This window comes from Pteropus medius, unplaced genomic scaffold (genome assembly GCF_902729225.1).
Source record: "Pteropus medius unplaced genomic scaffold, Ma_sr-lr_union100, whole genome shotgun sequence".
NCBI lineage: Eukaryota > Metazoa > Chordata > Mammalia > Chiroptera > Pteropodidae > Pteropus > Pteropus medius.
Genome location: NW_024349799.1, coordinates 11,032,854 through 11,052,019, shown reverse-complemented (window position 1 = coordinate 11,052,019; position 19,166 = coordinate 11,032,854). Strand labels below are relative to the sequence as shown.

Sequence of the window (19,166 nt, the reverse complement as noted above, 5' to 3'; positions counted from 1 at the left end):
TACTGGGCTGAACAAAATCAGACAGCTTTCTCCACTGTAAAACCTTATAGGGGCCTTAACATGGTTTTCTGCATCATACCCTTCCAAAAGGGTTTCTCAAACTTACGGGATCATAGAACCCTTGTTTCAGGTACCATCTTGGCCTGGTATTCCACAAAACACACGTTGGGAAACCTTGAGCCAGTTTTGTTTCACGTAACTGAACAGGTTAGAGAAAAACAAGGAAGAGCAAGGCTGGAAGAACCCCAGCCGACCCCCGTGGAAGAACCCCAGACTGTTCCCATGTTGACCACTAACTCACTCTGTAACCTTGAGCTAGTTTCTTTTGCTCTCTACACCTGCTTCCCCATCCATAAAATGAGCATGATGCCTGGCTTATAGTCAGTTCTTAGTACATATTTATTAAATGAACGAATGAGGGGACTGAACTGGGGTCTACCAAACTCTTTTTAGACACGGCATCCTAATGATGGGAGAGTGCAGCCTTAGGGCCCCTCCACCTGGATGTCAGTCCATCTGCACCGATTACCAGCTATTCAAACTTGGCCAACTCAGGTCTTGATGCCCTGTTTTTCTCTCCAGTAAAATGGAGCCCATAATAGTACCAACCTCATAGGGTTGTTGTGAGCTTTAAACGAGAGGACAATATAATTTCTCATCCAAATTAGGACCATTTTGAGGGTGAAAGGGGCAGTGTTATGATCATGCACAGACAATAGGTATAAACCAGGACTGTCTCAGGCAAACTAGGACACAGGGTGACATGAGGGTTCAATGAAGCAGCGCCTAGCAGGCATTCTACATACACAGCTCCTACTGTATTGTTCAACCAGGTAGAATGCAGAAGGCCAATACATAAAACAAGTCACAGTGGGGCTGCTCAGCAATCTCCTTCCCATCGTTCTGAACCTCAGAGGTCCCGTAGCCCCTAGAACTCTGCAGAGTAGTTTAAAAACCATAGAGGTCCCTTTCAACTCTACTGGACCATGGGTTATGATTCCCTGACCCCTATTCCCAGCGTCACCAGGTGACAGCACAGATCTCAGCCGCCACCCCCCATGTGGAGCTATCTTATCCTGATCCTGAAATTTCTGTCACCCTTTGAACAGGGATGCAGAGTAGCCCCCATGGGCTGTATGGGTTGTAAGTTTCTCTTTCATACCCCGTTTGCATTTGTGTTTATATGCTCAGGGTTGGAATGGACCCCCTGCGTCTCTCTGAGAAGGGAGAGTTCCTACCACGTGATCGATGGAGAAACTGAGTCAGTGTGTTTAGTGATCTGCCCTGAGATAGCACAGCAGCTAGGGATGGGGGCTCCTTCCAGAACTGTCCCCACCATTCCTTGTCCCAGAGAAAGGGAAGGAGCCCTAGGTGGCAACAATACAGAGAGAATTTGGTGGGTCCTTTTCTTAGCCTAGGTCATAAGTGCACTAGGAAGGGTCCACAGTGGGAGATGGGATACATGGCAAAGTATGTGTGGGTGCCCTCTCTCCCACCTCCCGTGGTGGGGCGGGGTGGGGGAGGAACTGGTGACCTAGAGGATTAAGGGGCCAGAGGGCTGGGTGCTGGTAGGATTAAAGTCTCCTGGGAGCCTCTCCCCACAGAGCCTCTTGGCAGCTCTTTTCAAGGCCGAGGCAGGTGGGCGGAGCTGTGGGAGGGGCAGCCCTCACTTTGTGCCTTTCTCCTCCCCATGATGCCGCCAGCCTCCTCCACTCAGTCTGATTGTGGACTTGGCCTCCCCCTCCCTGCACAGTGCTGGGCCCTATTCAGGAGGCAGCTGCAAGGATGCTCCAGACTTCTGGCTCCCCGCTGGGCCCCTGCCTGCCCATTCACAGCCTTATTTTTCTGGCTGCCCTGCCACCCCCATACCAGCCCCAGTCAGGCTGCCTCCAACCCACCCAGCCCAGACCTCATCCTGAGGGTGCCCCACTGCCAAAAATGGGTGAATCTAGGGCATAAGGTTCCAAGATAGGGAGATTTGAAGCCTTCAGTGCATTAATAACAAGAAAATTGCATTGGTAGGGTTTGTTTCCCCAAAAGCTCTAAGCCACGTTACAGGTATGACCTCATCCCCCATAGCTGCCATGAAGGGTCAGCCAAGCCCCCAGGGCAGGGCTGCTCCCTGCTTTGCTGTGAATAAGGTAATTGGAGTTAGACACTGAGTCTGGGTGACCCTGGGTCCTGGAGAGCACTGTACCGCGTTTGCTACAACTCACCACAACTCGAGGGTACGCTACCCTGCTTGATAGATGAGGTGATTATGGCTCCAGATGGTCACCCTAAATTACACAAACTGGTTAGTGGTTGAGACAAGATTGGGATTTTGCTCCTTGCAGCCTCCTTCGGAAGCTTCCAGCTGCCTCCTGGGGCATTAGGACCTACCTCTCTCCCTGCTCTGCACACATCCTCTCTCCAGCTCTCCCTGTGTTTCTTCCTCTTTTTGTCTCCCTCTCTGCCTCCTGCCTGCCGGTGCCTCATGCCCCGTCAGCTTCTGCTCATGCTGTCATCTTCCCAGATGTTGGGGTTGGTGGTTGGAAGGTGTCCTGTATATGTTTGTGGAGCCCAAGCAGCGGGCCCCATCCCTGCCTCTCCCTCCCCACTAGTTACCCTCCTTCATCCCTGAGGCTTCATTATTAGGGTAGCGATGACCCCCATTGTCTGGCCTGTCTGGCCCTGGCAAGAAAGGTAGAGTTTTGGCAGAGAAGTGAGGCTCGGCCTGATTCCAGCTCATTCTCTGCAGTCTGGAGCCTATAATGTGCTTGGGGCAGGACTGGCAGACGTGGTAGGAGGTGGGGGCTCGGGGCAGCCCCTGTCACTAGGACAACAGCAGGGAGCCCTAGAGGGGGAGGGGGAACAGGGAGCAGGTGGTTCTTTGTGTAGAGCTGGAATGAGGGAGAGGGGTCCCTGCCTGATCCCAGCCCCTCCACCCCACTGCCCCTTCAAGCCTCCTAGGCCTCCCCTGGGAGGGGATTGGTACCTCTTTTCCCAGCAAATGCAAGGCCATTCAGCTTCCTCTCCCTGGGCTGAGTCAGGAGAGACTCCATGCTGTGAAGCAGACCACTGTCCCCCTGCAATGCTCATGGGGATGGGGACAGAGGGTGGACTTTCCCTGGACTCAGGGCTGCTTTTCAACCCCTGCCCCTAGCCCCCATCAGCCCACTCAGCATGAGGGCCTTGTGGGACCAGGCCCAGCCGGTGAGACCCGATGGCCTGTGCCAGCCTGTGGGGAGGGGAGGGGTCTTAGGCACCAGAGAAGGAGGCCCTCCCTGCCTGACTTTGCCACTTTCCCTCTCTAGGCTTCACTTTCCTGTCTGAGCAATAAGGAGGTCAGAACCGTTATGGTTTGCGGTTCCTTCCTGCTTTTAAAAAATCTCTAGTCTACGCCATGCCACCCTAAATGTGCCCAATCACGTCTCATCTCGGAAGCGAAGCAGGGTCGGGCTGGGTTAGTACTTGGATGGGAGACCACCTAGGAAGACCAGGTGCTATAGGGATAAAAATATCCCTATAAGGGATTGTAAAATAAGGGATTGTAAGCTGACAAGTTCCTTGCAATCTGTGAGGTCAACCAAGGGTTGCCTCGCCTAAAAAAAAAAAAAAATAGTGTGGGCCTGTGAGACTCCTAGAGCCCCGTCCTCTCTTGGGTCAGCACTCACCTCTTTGTTCTTTAAGTTTTGCTTCTGGCAGCAGAACAGCCTGACGACTGAAGGTAAGTGGCAACCAGTGCTGGAATAGAGGCAGCGCTAAGAGGGTAACTAGTGGGCGTGGAACCCTGGCTCTGCCGCTTGCTGGCACGTCACGTGACCTGTGTTCATTTCCCCATGTCTCTATTTCCTCATCTGTAATATGGGGATAATAATAGGACCTACTTTATAAAGTTGTTCTCGGAGGTCAAAGAAATTATATGCATGAAGTGTTTAGAACAGTATTTGGCCCAAAGAAGACACTCAGCAAATATTAGGTATTTTTATTCTTGAAAATCCTTATGGAGCAGAGATAGGTGAGTTTTCTGAAATGCTCTATTGCGTGAACCAGATAAGTGTCATCCCTGAAACCTGGTGTTTGGGGTTGAGAGTGGGGACCCATGCCAGTTTTTTAAGTGGGTTTCCTTAGAAACGTCCTCTCTCATTGAGTTCTGGGGAGAGTTGAAATAGCCCATGACTTGTGAGTCTTAGCTATTTCTCTTGGATCGTCTTACAAGTGCTGTACATTATGTGACATGCCAGAATCAGCCTTCCTAAAATAGTCCTCATTGACCTTATCTAGAAAAGGGGGAAACGTGGGTTTGGTCTTTTGGGCTCCCTTGTCAAGCACACATGGACATCATGGTGTCTGTTTGCCTTTTAAAATCTCAGCAACCCACTGCAGTGTCTCCAGGATGCAGTGAACTCGTGTGGGGAAGCATTTGTGAACAGGAAAGCTCTTGGCATCACTAAGAGATGGTTAGTGCCGTTTTGTAGCCAGGTGTGTGCTGTGGGGGGATATTGGGTAGATTCTTCAAGGAAAGAAGGGCTATAGAAGAGAGCCAGAAAGGTTATGTGTGTCTCTGGGAGAGATGAATAAGATCCTTTTCTAAATGAACCTATGAGACTTTCCTTGGAAAATAGCACTTGTCTATTTATCCAAACATCCACTACTTATTCACCCAACAAATCTTTATTGAGTGTCGATTATGTCAGGCTCTGTGCTAAGCATTGAGGTTACGTTGTGACATTGCCTTCGAGGAGCCAGCAGTCCAGTGAGGAGGCAAAAGTAGACAATTAGAGAGCCGTGCGGGGTGGCAGTTGGCGGTCTGTCCAAGGTGCGGACCGTGTCAGAGGAGAGACCACCCAGAGCCAGGACATCCAAGGAGCTGGGAAGGGTGAGTTGGAGTCTCTCAGGGAGACCAAGGGAGATAGGAGTCCCAGGCAGAGGGACCCAAGTATGCAAAGCTGCAGAGGGCAAATGGGCCGTGTCGCCCAGCAAAACACAGAGCACAGTGCCTTTGGGGAGCCCTACGCTGCCCTGTGTGCCGATGTGCGTGGATGTGGGCGTGGAGCCAGATGTGGAAGGGGATAATAATAGGACCTACTTTATAAAGCAAAATTTGAAGATCAAAGAGATGAGTGCTGACCCAGGCAGTCAGATGTGGAAGGACTTGCAAGGCTGTGCTCCCTGCGCCCTGGGCCTTGAGCATTCCCCGCTGGGGTCCCTCTGGCCCAGGCCCCCGATGTTCCTCATCTGCCTCCACTCATCACCTTCTCATTCCTGCTTTCCTCTTGTCCTAGGTCAGAAGTAAGGGCAGAGGGGAGGGAGTCCAACCTCTCTGAGCCTGTTTTCTTATTTACGCAAGAGACAGTTAAATCGGCTGATCTCGAAGGTCTCCAGGGCCTTCCAGGATTTTAAGTGGTTGTCCATCTCCTGTTCCGATGTTTCTCATGGGAGCCTTGGAAACATCCAAGACGCTGCCTGGGCCTCTGTTGGCGGCGGGCTGGGAGCAGGAGCTTATGAGAGGTGATGAAGATGGGCCACTTGTGGCAGTGCTGAGAAGGGGGCAGGGGCCCGCTGACCCCGCTACTTATCTGTGCTTCTCCCTCAGTTTGACCCTGGGAACACAGGCTACATCAGCACCGGCAAGTTCCGCAGTCTCCTGGAGAGCCACAGCTCCAAGCTGGACCTGCACAAAAGGGAGGTGCTCCTGGCTCTCGCCGACAGCCATGCGGATGGGCAGATCTGCTACCAGGATTTTGTCAACCTGGTGAGCACTCTGGGGCCCTCGCCACTGGGTGGGGCCTGTTTGGGGGTTGTGGCTTAGAAGACCATTTTGGACAATTAAAGGGATCTGTTGGCCTGCAGCATTGAAAAAGTCCAGGCGTCAGCAGGTGAAAAGACATCGCCAAGGACCTAGTTTCTCTCTGTCTCTCAGTGCCTTCTGCAGTGTTAGCCCATACTGAGAGAAGCCCTTGGAAATTCCAGGCCCTCCCACGGTAGCAGCAAAGTGGCTGCAGCTGTTCCAGCCCTCACATCCTCAGGCCTCACCATGAAGGGGAAGAAAGGGACTCTTACTGTGGTAGTTTCAGCACAAGGTTTGGGATTTCCTCCCTCCGACTGGCCCAGATTGGATCAGTGGAACGTGCCGATTGACTCAAACCAATCAGTGCCCACCTGTGGAGCTGGGAGTGGTGTCAGTTCTACCAAAACAAAGGGCTGGGGGAAGGAGGTGGGTGGTTATCTTTGGTAGGAGAGGAGCTGTGGTGTGGATGTTGGGAGGGTCAGGTCAGACCTCCCCAGGAGCAGTGGGGAACATGGGTTAAAGCCAGAGCTCAGCAGACCTGCTGGCCAATGTCCTGGGTTGTTGGAGGGGCTGGAGACAGGAGGCCTGTGAGTCCTGTCCAGTGGCTTAGTGTCTTTGAGTAGGGATTTTCTCCTCACTAGGGTTACTGCTGTGTTATTGCAGGGATCATGTGGTAGGACTGGAATGGGGATCAACGGGGTTAAGCAGGAAGCATTTTACCTACCATGGGATGGCGGGAATATCAGTAGAAGCTGCATGAATCTACAGGATGAATACAAGGCTGGAAGTCTGCACTTGGTTTCCCTTTGGTGAAATAGAGACGGTCGCTTCTCTTCTCATCACCCATGGAGGGGGCGAGAATGAAATGACTGGTGTGAAGTTCTCTGGGCTCCTAGAATTCAAAACCATCAGCCACGGTGGAGCCGGTACCGCTGGTACCTGTCATTGTGCCAGTTGAGCTCTGATGTGGATGCCCAGACTTTGGAATTGTTAATTGCCTCTTGGCTGAGGGCCTGCCTTTGCCCAGAGGTTAGCATGAGTACAGGGAGCAGCTGCAGGGCTTTAGGGGTGGAGGTTTCTACTGCTGTTCAGAGTGGACCCAGGAAGCAAACCTCTGAGAGGACAAGGGACAGAGCTGAGCTAAGCTGGGGAACCGCGGGAATAGGGGGACAGTAGAGATTGATGGGGTGGGTGATGGAGGTGAGCCCTGTAACTTGGAGCCCAGTGGTGCCACCAAAGACCACGGATATGAGCCTGCATAGGCCCATCCACAGCACCAGCGCCAGCGTGTTTGCTGCATGTCCTGCTTAGTCTCAGGGCAGGGTGAGGGCATGGTTGGGCTCATGAGATGCTTTTCTCCAGCAAAAGGTCCATGGAGTCCTCTGCGTGAACTCACAACAGCAGGTTACTTGTTGCTGTTGGGATTTCTCTATTCAAGTCCTCAGCTGGAGTGGACTGTGAGTCCTTGAGAAAACTATTTGCCCTCTCAAAGCTCTGGTCCCCATCTTTATAATGTGGGGATAGCACTGTGCATCAAATAACTAAGAGGGCATTCTCTTTTGCTGCTGTTCACACATCTGTCTCTCCTTGTAAGCTCTGTGAGGCCCAAGACTGTGGTTACTACTGTGCCCAGCACAGTTCTAGGCACAGCAAGGGTGCAGGTGAACAGTGAGTGTGTGTGTGTTCACCCTGCTTCTCCGGTACTCTTGCTGAGCCCATCCCTGTCTTGGGTCTTCAGGGTGTGGCCATGGGTGTGTCTGTGAGTAAGTGTGCAGTGCATGCCTATGTACATGCTCACACTTGGGGATTGAGAGAGAGGATGGTAAGAGTGGCTACCAAATAACTTCCTGATATGATCCTGTCTTGGGCTCGGAGTGTACATGGAGCCCCAAGCTCTGCCTGTATTTACAGAACTTCCAAGCCACTAAGAGCCAGATCCAAGCTTTGTAGTTATGGAGGGGATGAGAATCGGGAATCTTTGGAAGGGGTTCATCTAGGAGGGCCTCCTGGGGCTGGAAGCCAGATTTTGAAGGTGAGAGACCACAGAACCCGGGAGGGGGAAAGGGCACTGCAGAGAGAGGCTCCACTGACCTGCTCTGAATCAGATCCTCCCCAGGTACTTGCCCCCTGACAGGGCTTTAAACCTCTGTGCCTTGGTCAGGCATGGTTCGCCTGGCCAGCCCTCTCTGGACTCCGGCCTTCAGGTTTAGCCTGATGTCCACTTTTGAGCCCACAGTCCCAGGAATACTTTGATAATCCCCATGCAAGCTACTATGGAACCGCCACTCGAGACACACTGTGGACTCTGGGGTTGGGAGAGCTATGTCTCTAGGACATCTCCCATAATGGTCTAGAATGTGGTCGTCGAGGCTAGGTAGGAAGCAATAGAAGCTGTGGGAGACCAGAAGTCAGCAAGGCTTCTTCTCATCTCTGGGAGCCAGCCTGTGTGCTGGACGAGGCAGCCAGGGCTCTCCCGAAGATGTGTCAGGGCCTCAGGCTGTGGAGGGTAGGCTCAGTCCTTACACGGGGCTCTGTGACCAGTCCCTGGGCTCACCGAGTGTTAAGGTCTCTTGAAGGCACTCGGGTGTGGTAACCATCCACAGGCACAGCTTTGGGTTCTGGTCTGGTTCTGGGGATCTCTTTACAAACTCACTGAGGGCCGCCCACCTCTTCCCAAGCTAGCATTTATAATGATGCTAACTCCTGTTCATCCTTCAGTTCTCACTCAGATCTCACCTCTGAGAAAGCCCTCCCTGACCATCTCGGAACGAGGTTGGGCTCCCTCTCGTGTGCTGCTGCAGCAGCCTTCACTCTGAACCATGATTGCTGGTTACTTATCTGTCTTGAGCACCACTGTATCCCCTATGTCTGGCAATGCGCCTGACACTTAATAGTTGCTCAGGAAATTTCAGGAAATTGTGGTGGATGGGTGATGGATAGATGGATGGAAGGAAGGTATATCGAATATGAATACAGGCTCAGGAACCTTACAGAATCTGAACTTGATGGGTTCTTAAAACACTCTGTGGTTTGGTTTCCTCATTTAGTAGAATGAGGCTATTCATAGTCCTTATGTAACAGGGAGACTAGTTGTAGCAAATGAACCAACATGTGAAGTGCTTATAACAACCCTTGACACATAAGACACACAAGTGAACATTGCTTCTTGTGAACTATTACAGAAGAGAGAGACAGATGGGATTAGGCCTGGTTGGGTTAAGTATTGTGCTGGCTGGGAAATGGGTTGGGGCTCCCCTGAGACCCCGGTTCTGACCCTGTCCCCCACTCTGTTTCTTGTGCAGATGAGCAACAAGCGGTCCAACAGCTTCCGCCAGGCCATCCTGCAGGGGAACCGCAGGCTCTGCAGCAAGGCCCTGCTGGAGGAGAAAGGGCTGAACTTCTCACAGCGGCTGATCCGCCACGTGGCCTATGAGACCCTGCCCCGGGAGATTGACCGCAAGTGGTACTACGACAGTTACACCTGCTGCCCCCCGCCCTGGTTCATGATCACAGTCACACTACTGGAGGCAAGGACAAGCGTGGGGAAGGGGCGGTTCAGCCCGGAGGGGAGGGTGGGCCAAGAGGATATCTGAGATCATGACGGGGAGGGCAGCGTCGTCACCACCACCAAAAGGCAATAGCTGAAGAGCAAACAGCAGTTGTCATTGCAATTCAGGCCCCAATACAGGGCATACATACAGTGCTGTTATCACCCCTGGACCACAAAGATACTCCAAACATTGTTACTTCAGGCAATATTCACTGCAGCAAAATCCCCATATGACCACCCCCACCAAAACAGCAGCAACAAAAACAGTGTAATGAGTTCGTTCATTTGGGGGATTTAGCCAGGCTAACTCACTAAAATCAATTTATCTTAGTTCCTCCCCAAGCGAGTAACATGGACAAGTCATTCTTTCCCCCGGGACTCCATCTTCCACCTGCGAAGCAGGAAGATCCTGTCCTGTCCTTCTCCCATAGGCCTCTTCTTGAGCAAGAGAATGGCTGGTGGTGCTTTCGGAACACAAAAGCATCGCACAAATGCTTATGGGAGGGAGTGTTTATGAGCAGGTAAAGGTGGGCTTGACATATTTTGAAAGAACATTCTCCCCTTAGGGAATCATTCAGACCAGTGTTATTCTAATAGTCTCCTGTTTATGCAACAGAATCCAAAGGTACCCCTTTCTGAATCAGGATCCATGTGTAAGGAACTCAGTTCCTTTGGCTGTTAAGCCCAAGAACCTGTGGGCCGCCCAACTTCAGCTCCTGAAAGGATGCTCAGCTTCCCTTTGGTGTTTTATAATCTCTACCATTTCTCTTCCAGAGCCACAGGGCTAATTAGCACCCCTGCATATGTTCTTGTAAAGTTCCTAATCAAACGGCAGGATCATTAAGCTTCATGGCATTCTTCTTCTTTTTTTCTAAATCAGAATAGCTGGTCTGCAGGCTAGAGCTCCTCTGTTTGTTGTTATGGCTTCATCCAAGTGTACATTGAAGTTGCGATTTTTCTGAGATATTCTTGGACTCGTTCTCCAAATGCTTACTGTGTTGGTCTATTTATTAACTTCGATTTGAAGACCAATAATAATGAGCTGCCTTGGAAGTTGTAATGTTGCCAGGCCACCTGCATCCTGTTAGGTGGACAGAATGGCACCCCAGAGAGCCCAGGGGAGTCCAGCAGCTGGGGGGCCTGAGCCATTCCAGGCTCAGCCCAGGAGGTTTTAACCCGACACTAATTACAGCTGTGTGTACGAAGGGCATGCCAGGGACCTGGCAGGCCTTCGTGTGTTTTATCTCTTTCAAAACTACGACTGCCCTGGAAGTGCAGGCATTCATATCCCCATTTTCAGATGAGGAAATCGAGAATTGGAGAACTCAAATAATTTGTCCAAGGTCATCCAGAGGAACCAGATTTTATGTCCAGCTTTGTTTCAAATTTCCAGAAACTTCAACTGAAATAACTGTTTCAAAGTCCTTGCACTAATGCTTAAAGCTTTTGTTTTACATACAGTTCTAGTAGCTTGGTTTTCTGATTCCATAACAGAGAGAAAATAGAAGGGACATGGTGGAAAGTTATTAGAAGGGACCCAGTCCTAGCCAGTGATAAAGAGTAGGAACCTGGTTACAGTACCTGTTTACAACCTGCTGACAACCTGGCTTTCCGGGAGAGGACAAAACAAAATTTAAAAGCAAACTTGAGTCTTAAAGAAACATAAGAATTTGGGGCCATTGAGTGTAAGAGTGAAAACCCCATCAATTGTTGGAGAAGACATCACTCTTATAGCCTAGATCAGTACCTGAGGCATCCTTAAAAGATTATACGTATACCCTGATTAAGAGCACAGAGACACGAATGATGCATTATAGAAAGTTCCAGGGAAAAAAAAAACAGTTAAATCCCTTTAGCGCTTAAATGAGTACGTTTCAGTCATCTGCAAAATCTACTTATGTGGAGTGTTGGTGAGAATGCAGAGAAATTGGGACACTTGTGCACTATTGGCGGGAGTATAAAACAGTACAGCCACTATAGGAAACATTATAGAAGTTCCTTGGAAAATTAAACATGGAATTACCATATGATCCAGCAATTCCACCTCTGGGTGTATATATACCCAAAAAGAATCAAAAGCAGGAACTCAAAGAGATATTTGAACACCTATGTTCATAACAGCATTATTTATGGTAACTAAAATGTGGAAGCCGCCCAGGTGTCCATCCGTGGATAAATATGCAGTCCACTGGATGGATAAGCAATATGTGGTTTGTACATGCAGCGGAATATTATTTATCCTTTAAAAAGAAGGAAATTCTGGTGCATGCTATAATATGGATAAACTTTGATGACTTTATGCTAAGTAAAATAAATTAGTCACAAAAGGATAAGACACTGTGTACCCAGAGTAGCCAGACTCACAGAGAATGGTGGTTTGCCAAGGACTGGGGGAAAGGGGAATGGGAAGCTCCTATTTAGGGGTTACCAAGTTTCAGTTTTGCAAGATGAAAAGACTTCTGTGGGTAGATGATAGTTGCCCAATGATGCGAATGTACTTAATGCCACTGAGCTGTATACTTAAAACTGATTAAAATGGTAAATTTTATGTTATATATATTTTACCATGGTTTTTGAAAATCAACTTATGTGGAATTGCTCATCCCGCAAATGGGTATGTGAATTATTACTGGAATGAAAGTTTAAACTCCTCCAAACTCTTCCTGCTTAGCACCAAGGAAGTGTGGGCAGAGACCATGTGACTTTTTTGTGAACATCTAACACAAAATCATCGAAGAGCAGTGGAGTAAGAGATGGCTGGGCTCTGGCCGTAGGGATGTCCCTCCTTCTCTGAGAAGGAAAGATGGCAACTTCTAGGAGGGGTTCCACATGTTAGCGCAAGAGGGGTTCCTGGGCAGCTTTGCCCTTAGTGCTAGGCCCTTTCTGTTCTGTGCTTTCATCCAGGTTGCCTTTTTCCTCTACAATGGAGTGTCGCTGGATCAATTTGTGCTCCAGGTAACCCACCCACAATACCTGAAGAACTCGCTGGTTTACCATCCACAGCTTCGAGCACAAGCTTGGCGTTACTTGACGTACATCTTCATGCATGCGGGGTGAGTACCTGTCTTCTTTCTCTCGATCATGTGTTCCTGTGGAAAAATAAGTGGCCCAGATGGCCTGGATTGAAATATATTTTTTTAGTTCATTTTATCTACCTGGATACAAGATGTGAGGTGGTTTCTTGAAACTCAACTAATACCAAAATATGTGAGTTAATTATTGAGAGTGTATGGGAAAGGGAGAAAAATGCTCAAATTCTGCAGTGAGATCAGCACAAACACATATAACATTTGAGTCTGTGTACTTGTTAGAGGCGGGTTAGAAACTTGCTCCAAGATTCCCAGTGGCCAAAGCGAAGAGGAAAATGCGGTCACCTACTAAGTTCATTGTTCATAAATTGTGTGTGTGCGTGTCTCCATAAGTGAAATAAAGGACAGATTTATTGAAACTGCCTTCCGCCCAAGGTGCTTTCCATATATGGTGAGAGTCTTCTTGGGGAATTCTGGCAATACTTACAGTTTCTGTTTACAGAGCCATGTGGCCTTTTTCAGGGCTGGAATGCAATTAGTTTTCACTGGTGTTTCTTACCCCAGTGAAAATAATAAGGCCAGGTGCCCACCCAGGCCCAAGTCTCTTGAAGAGCACTATCTTGGTTAGAGATCATTTTTATGCAGTGGAAGTGCTGAGTTTGGAAAGCAGAGTCCCTGGACACCAGACCACTATGGTGTCTTCTGCAGCCTCTCTAGGGACAGAAACAAAGGAGCTACTGTTAGTCTGGAAAAGCATCCGGGGATGACTATCCCTGGAGTTGGAAATGAGAAGAGGATCACTCTGGCCCCGTGGTTCTATCAGTTTTGTTTCTTGGCAGAAAGCCCCACAGTGGCCAAGAGGGAGCCCCACTGTGAGCCTCCCTTCCTCCTGAGCTTCTGAAACAGCACAAATACCAATCCTTAATTGGCTGCACCAGCTGGGTGGGGGCTTTGGGGTGAGGAGACATTTTGATCGTGTCCGATGGATGTCTCCACTCTGAACCAGAGGGAACTGTTGGCACAGACTGTTTGCCTTGCCTGCTGTGTCCCAGACTTTGATCTTGCAGGGCTAAGGAGCAGGGTGAGTGAGACATGTCATGCATCTTTCTTTTCATGAGCTACGAGATGGAGACAACAGGAAGCAGGGGGCTTCTTTGCCCAGGCTACCTACCTAATTGGCAAGACTGCCCTCTGGCCTTTTCCGATCCCTTAGAGTGAGGAGACTGGACAAAGTCTCTAAGGTCTCCTTGTCCATTTTCTGCCTCCAAGAGCTGAAAGCCAGGAGTGGCCAGGGCACAGGTGCCCTCAGCCGAGGCCCAGAGTGGTGGCCTTGGGTCTTTTTCTGGCCACTGCTTCTAGTGGAGCCATGCCTGTCAGGGAGAGCCCTGGAAGGATTCTCCAGGCCTGTGATTCTGAGGAAGGGGTTTTGGGCTGGTGCTGCTACAGGCGGGAGATAAGGACAGCTGGCCAGCACCTAGGGAAAGCCCAGCAGGTGACCTGTTACTCAGGGTCAGGGCCTGTGAATTCAGAAGTCACTGTGGTAGAGAAGAAAAGGCTTGGTTTGGGAAACAGGGGCTCTGGGCTCCCCTCACCTGACCTTTTCTAGGCAGGTTCTAGACTGTAAACCAGGGAGACAGGACTAAAAAACTTCTGAGGTCTCTCTGACTATGAGTCTGATGCAACCACCCAGCTCCTTTTCAGTGAATTTTTTAGACATTTATGATCTAGAATCCTTTAGCTGACATAGTCAGGGGGGCCTAGAAGATTTCAGGCATGGTGGGAATTTGGGACAGACCCCGATACGAAACATGAGCTACCTCACAGGAGCCCTTCTAGGTAAGCAGGTGCCCACATACACGGCAGAGCAGTTGGCCTCCAGGCCAGGTCCCCAGGGAGCTGTCTAGCTGCTGCAAGGTGCTTTGTAAACTAGAAAGCACACATCCATGTAATAATAGTAATGTTACAATCTTTTCTAGTAACATATACACTCAGCTAGACACCATTTAGCAACAAGGTCTGGTCACAAGCATGTGATAGCATAAAAAGGAAGGCATTCACAGGGTAAGAAAATCCAACCCTGAGAGTTTGAGAGTAGAATGGGTCCTTTCTCACACTAGGAGGGAGAAGCCTCCCCTGTGAGATTTTAAGTGACAACTTTGAATTATTAAGTTCTAAGAGACATTTCTAATGCCTGCACTTGTTTTGAAAACATTTTTCTCTTTAAATATCAGTATCTCTTGGATGTGGTTCCATAGTGTAGCAGTTAGCATGTCTGTTTTACATGTAGAAGGTCCTGGGTTCATGCCCCAGTGGAGCCACGGTCCATGGTCTACAGCCATGCCACCCTGAACAAGCCCGATATCTGATCTCAGAATCTAACCAGGGTCAGGCCTGGTTAGTACTTGGATGGGAGATTACCTAGGAAGACCAGGTACTGTAGGCATAAATAATAATAAATAATAAAAAAAAAATAAATAAAATAAAATAAAAATAAATATCAGAAACAAGAGCAAGCCAGAGAGCCCTCGTGGCCTGGTGAATGGATCTGGTCCTGCACATCAGAGACCTGGTCTGTGATCCCAGCCTGGCCACTAACCAGTTGTGTGACTCTAAGCTAGTCAGTGGCCTCTCTGAGCCTTGGCTTTTCATGTGTCAACCACTGGAACTACTGGATCTTGACCGTGGTTAGCCCCTCTTACTATGGCAAGTACAGACACCGCCAGTTACTGCCCAGGCCCTGCACATGTGTTCCTGTCTCAAGTGGTAGGGAAGATTTGGAAGGAGCACTCTTTCCAAGATGATCTGTCTGCATTGTAATTCCTGCCCGCCTCCCCTACCTGTAACCATGAGCTCCTCAAAAGCAGGTATAGGATCTTGTTCACTACTGGATTCCCAGGACCTTGACATATAGTGTTCATTGAAGAATGAATGAATGAATAGACTGTGGTCTCTCTGTACAGGATAGAACACCTGGGACTCAACGTGGTGCTGCAGCTCCTGGTGGGGGTGCCCTTGGAGATGGTGCATGGAGCAACCCGCATTGGGCTTGTCTATGTGGCCGGAGTTGTGGCAGGTAGGCAGGTGGGCCCCAAGTTCATAGGGGAAACCTCCCCAGGGTGGCTGGGAATCCCCATGGGGTCGGGCAAGTCTCAGGCTTCTAGGAGACCCAGGACCTTCATCACCGAGGCTCCTGACTACTAGGGTTTTCCTCCAGACAAATCTCCCCATCTCTCCTGGGAGGCTAGAAAGGGAACTGCCACCCAGAGAGGGAGGCATGCGATGACAAAGGGAAGGAGTGCACAACAAGATTTGAAATAGGCAGACTGACCAGACTTCTAGACTTTCCACCATCATGTTGTAGCTGTGTGAGCTTGAGGAAATGCCTTAACTTCTCTTGGCCCCATTAAACCTTAAGAGGGAACTAATAAGACCTGAGGTGACAAATAGAGTAACAGTGTTATGTAAACTGCAGGGGCACAGTGAGATTCCTGTGGGGACATCCAAGGTATGAGTTAAGCCAAGTACCTCTCTGGCCAGGCCAGCCACTGTCCCCTTGATTGACCCATTGCTGATAGGAGAGTGTCTGGTTTAGGAAGTAGTGAGCACTCATGCCGACTGGAGGAGTCTAGGACCCCCCGCTGACTTGGCTCACGTGGCAGGCGATCATAGCCTTGGGGACAGTAGCAATGTGACTTCTCTTTTCCCCTCCCCAGTGGGGGGTGAAGGTCTGGGGTGAGCTGGGGAGAGCAGAGCAGATTTTTGCAGGAAAGACCTGCACCAGCCAGGCTTCCGAACAGAGGGATCTCCCTCGTGATGTTTCCAACTTTGTTGCTGGATTTTTTTTTTTAAACAAGGTTTGCCGCCTCAGCTCTTCACCTTGACAGCTGTGCCCAAGGGAGCTTTGTGTGTATGTTTAAGTAAGATCTTAATCCTTTCTGAGTGGCATTAAAGTTGTCATTAGGAGAGTGGGGCAGCGTAAGCCTTGTAAACAACAGGCATGCAAGGACCCTGGGAATAACTGAAGTGACTTCAGGGATCGAAAGGGGAAGGGTCCCACCCCATGTCTGCAAGGCTGGTCTGCTAGTTTGTGAACGCTCAGCCTAGGCGATTGGTTCGGAGCTGCCTCTTTCACTCCTCTATGTGCTGGGGTTAAAAACTTGGCCACTTTGGACAGCACCCATGCCAGCTTCTCCCAGAATCTAGCACCGTCCACATCCTCGAACAGAGGTCCTATGAACATCTCTGTGTGCCAGACCCACTCAGCCACCCACACACCCCAAGCCTTGACATCTGGGGATTTATAGCCACATTTTCCATACCTAGATAGAGACCCAGATGGTTAATGGCAAGGAACAGGAAATACACCCGTAACACTTGCAGTTAGTAGTCAATTAGATGGGAGTGCCAATAACCCAGAAGACAGAAATAAGATTCAAAATGACTCAGGCCTCAGCAAAACCAGATGACACACAGCGGGGAGACAGTGCAGGTATCATTCCCAGTGATACTAGTGCAGAGTGGGATGGTGCCCAGACAGAAGGGCGGGCTTGCCAACTAAACACAAGGGTGTGGGGCTGAATTGCAAAGCAAATGTTGTACACTATTTTGTCTGAGTCATTGATTCAGACCTGAGGACACCCTGGTCACAACATATCATGTTATTTATCTCCAGGATTGGGTTGACTGATCCACCTGTACCTCTTCCTCCCTCTCTGCTCAGAAAGGGGGCCTGTTGACAGACAGCAAGACACTGACTGGATAGCCAGTAGTTATCAAGTGCCTGCCCTGTGCAAGCCATGTTTAATCCTCACAGCAGCTCCATAAGGCAGTACTGTTACTCTCTGCCTGTTACAGATACAGAAACTGAGGCTTAGAGAGCCTAAAGGACTTGCCCAAGAAGACACAGTTGGAAGTGGTGGAGCTGGGCTCAAACCCGGGCTGTCTGACCCCAAAGGCTGTAATCTAAATTACTACCATGTTAAGAGAATTAAAAGGCAAGCCTCTTCCTTTGCGCAGATGATTTGTTGTCAGAAGCCAAGGGCGGTCTTAACATTGGGTCCTGCTCTTTAATTCCTGCCCAATGAAAATATTCCAAATCCAAGGCCATCACATTTTGTAACAATGATAGCTAACCTCTGCTCAGCACGTTGGGTACTCGGAGCATGCAGTAAGGGTTCACATGTGCTATCTGCTATATTCATTACAACCATCTTATGAAGTGGGTACTATCACTCTCGCTTTACAGACCATTCAGAGCAGTGAAACAACTTGTTCAGTTTGCTCAGCTAAGAAACACTAGGCCTGGAGTAGAAGCCATTCCTCTGCCCTGTGCTTTTAACCAGTGCTTGAGGCCAATATGAATTTTACTTCTGGCTAACAATTGTATGGCTAACCATTTAAATACTTTAAAAACCAGTATCTTAAATGGCCCACCAAGCCTTTATTATAGATTATATAGATCATAAGGCACATGTGCATCCCCAGAGCCTAACTCAGAGTTTGGCACATGTTAAGCTACAACTATTTGTAGAATAAATGAAAGAATACATAAATAAAGTTACATTGCTTAAAGGGAGAGAGAGGTCCTGCTGATTTTTATTTGTATTTTTTTAAGGGCCAAGAGAGATGTTGGAGAACACTTGCTTAAATTGTCCAGGGTAAAATTATCATAGCTGTACATTACAGGAAAGTCACTAATTTATCCACATGCTAGCGTGGACCCTGAATTTTAGAGGGAGAATTCATAGCCTTGACTAGAACTATCCCTTTGGCCTGCTACTGTGCCATTCTCTCGTCATTCTCTGCTACTATGACCTCCACAGAATCAGTATTGGCCTTATTGAACTGTCATCTACTACGTTCATACAGCTTTTTAGGGATCCTGCCCGGTCCAGGCTTTCTGCCTTGGGCTGGCCTTTATTACTGTGTTGATATGCATACATGCCTTGTTTGTATTTGATCTTTCCTAGTTCTTCTAGTGCAAGGCTCATCTTCAGTCACTTGAGTAAAGTCTTTATGCCACAAAGGGGAGAGCAGACCCAGATCTGAGGCCAAGACTCGGAATATTAAATTTCTGATCTGGAAGGGAACCTTGAAGTCCTCTCCAGTGGGTGGCAAACTATGCTTCCCAGGCCCCTACCCCATTCAGCCAGAGCGGCTCTCAGGCTCTCTGTATGCTGTTCTGTGGGGTAGGGTCTGGGTAAGATGTCCTTTGAAAAAAGGATTTCACTGCTCAAAAGTTGGAAAGCCTTAGACCTCCTCATTTCACAGATGTGAAAACTGAAGCCCAAAGAATTCAGGGGCTGTGCCCAAGGTTACACAACTAGCCGGCCATACCCTCATTCCATACTTCTGCCACAATCCCAGGCTGACCTCTCATCCTGGGGTCAGTACTCTAACCCAGATCCATGCGTCGGGTGAGGGAAAGGTCAGTGTGTGGCGGCTGGACTCTGGAGACACCCCTGATGCCTCTGCCCATGGTAGACCATACTGGGGAGGCCAAGGGAGCAGAATCTGGGCTGGTTTGTAGGAACTTGTGCTGAGGAAAGAGGCCAGCCCAGGGAGCTGGGGCTTCCTCTGTCCCAAAGGTAATTAATGAGGAGCAAGCAGTTTGGGCAGCCAGCCCTCGCTGCTGTGCAATGCAGCCTTCTCAGCCAGCTCACCAGGAGAGCGTGGGAATCCTTTGTCATGCAGATCCCACTGCTGACTGTTTGCCACCCTGGGATTTTTTTTTCCCTTGTTATATATGGTTGACCCCGTGACTAAGCAGTAAAAAAAAAAAAAAAAAAAAAAAAAAAAAAAAAAAAAAAAAAAA

At 49.3% G+C, this 19,166-nt stretch overlaps 1 protein-coding gene across 2 annotated transcripts in view; it reads left to right on the top strand.

Moving 5' to 3' along the window:
- The window catches only part of RHBDL3 (rhomboid like 3), a 56,197-nt gene that overhangs the window by 10,046 nt on the left and 26,985 nt on the right, over positions 1–19,166 (top strand). For both annotated transcript variants that reach the window (XM_039886013.1, XM_039886011.1), the window contains 4 exons: positions 5,579–5,737; positions 9,076–9,300; positions 12,228–12,376; positions 15,313–15,425. In XM_039886013.1, the coding sequence (XP_039741947.1) occupies positions 5,579–5,737; positions 9,076–9,300; positions 12,228–12,376; positions 15,313–15,425 (646 nt within the window). The remainder of the gene's footprint in view (positions 1–5,578; positions 5,738–9,075; positions 9,301–12,227; positions 12,377–15,312; positions 15,426–19,166) is intronic.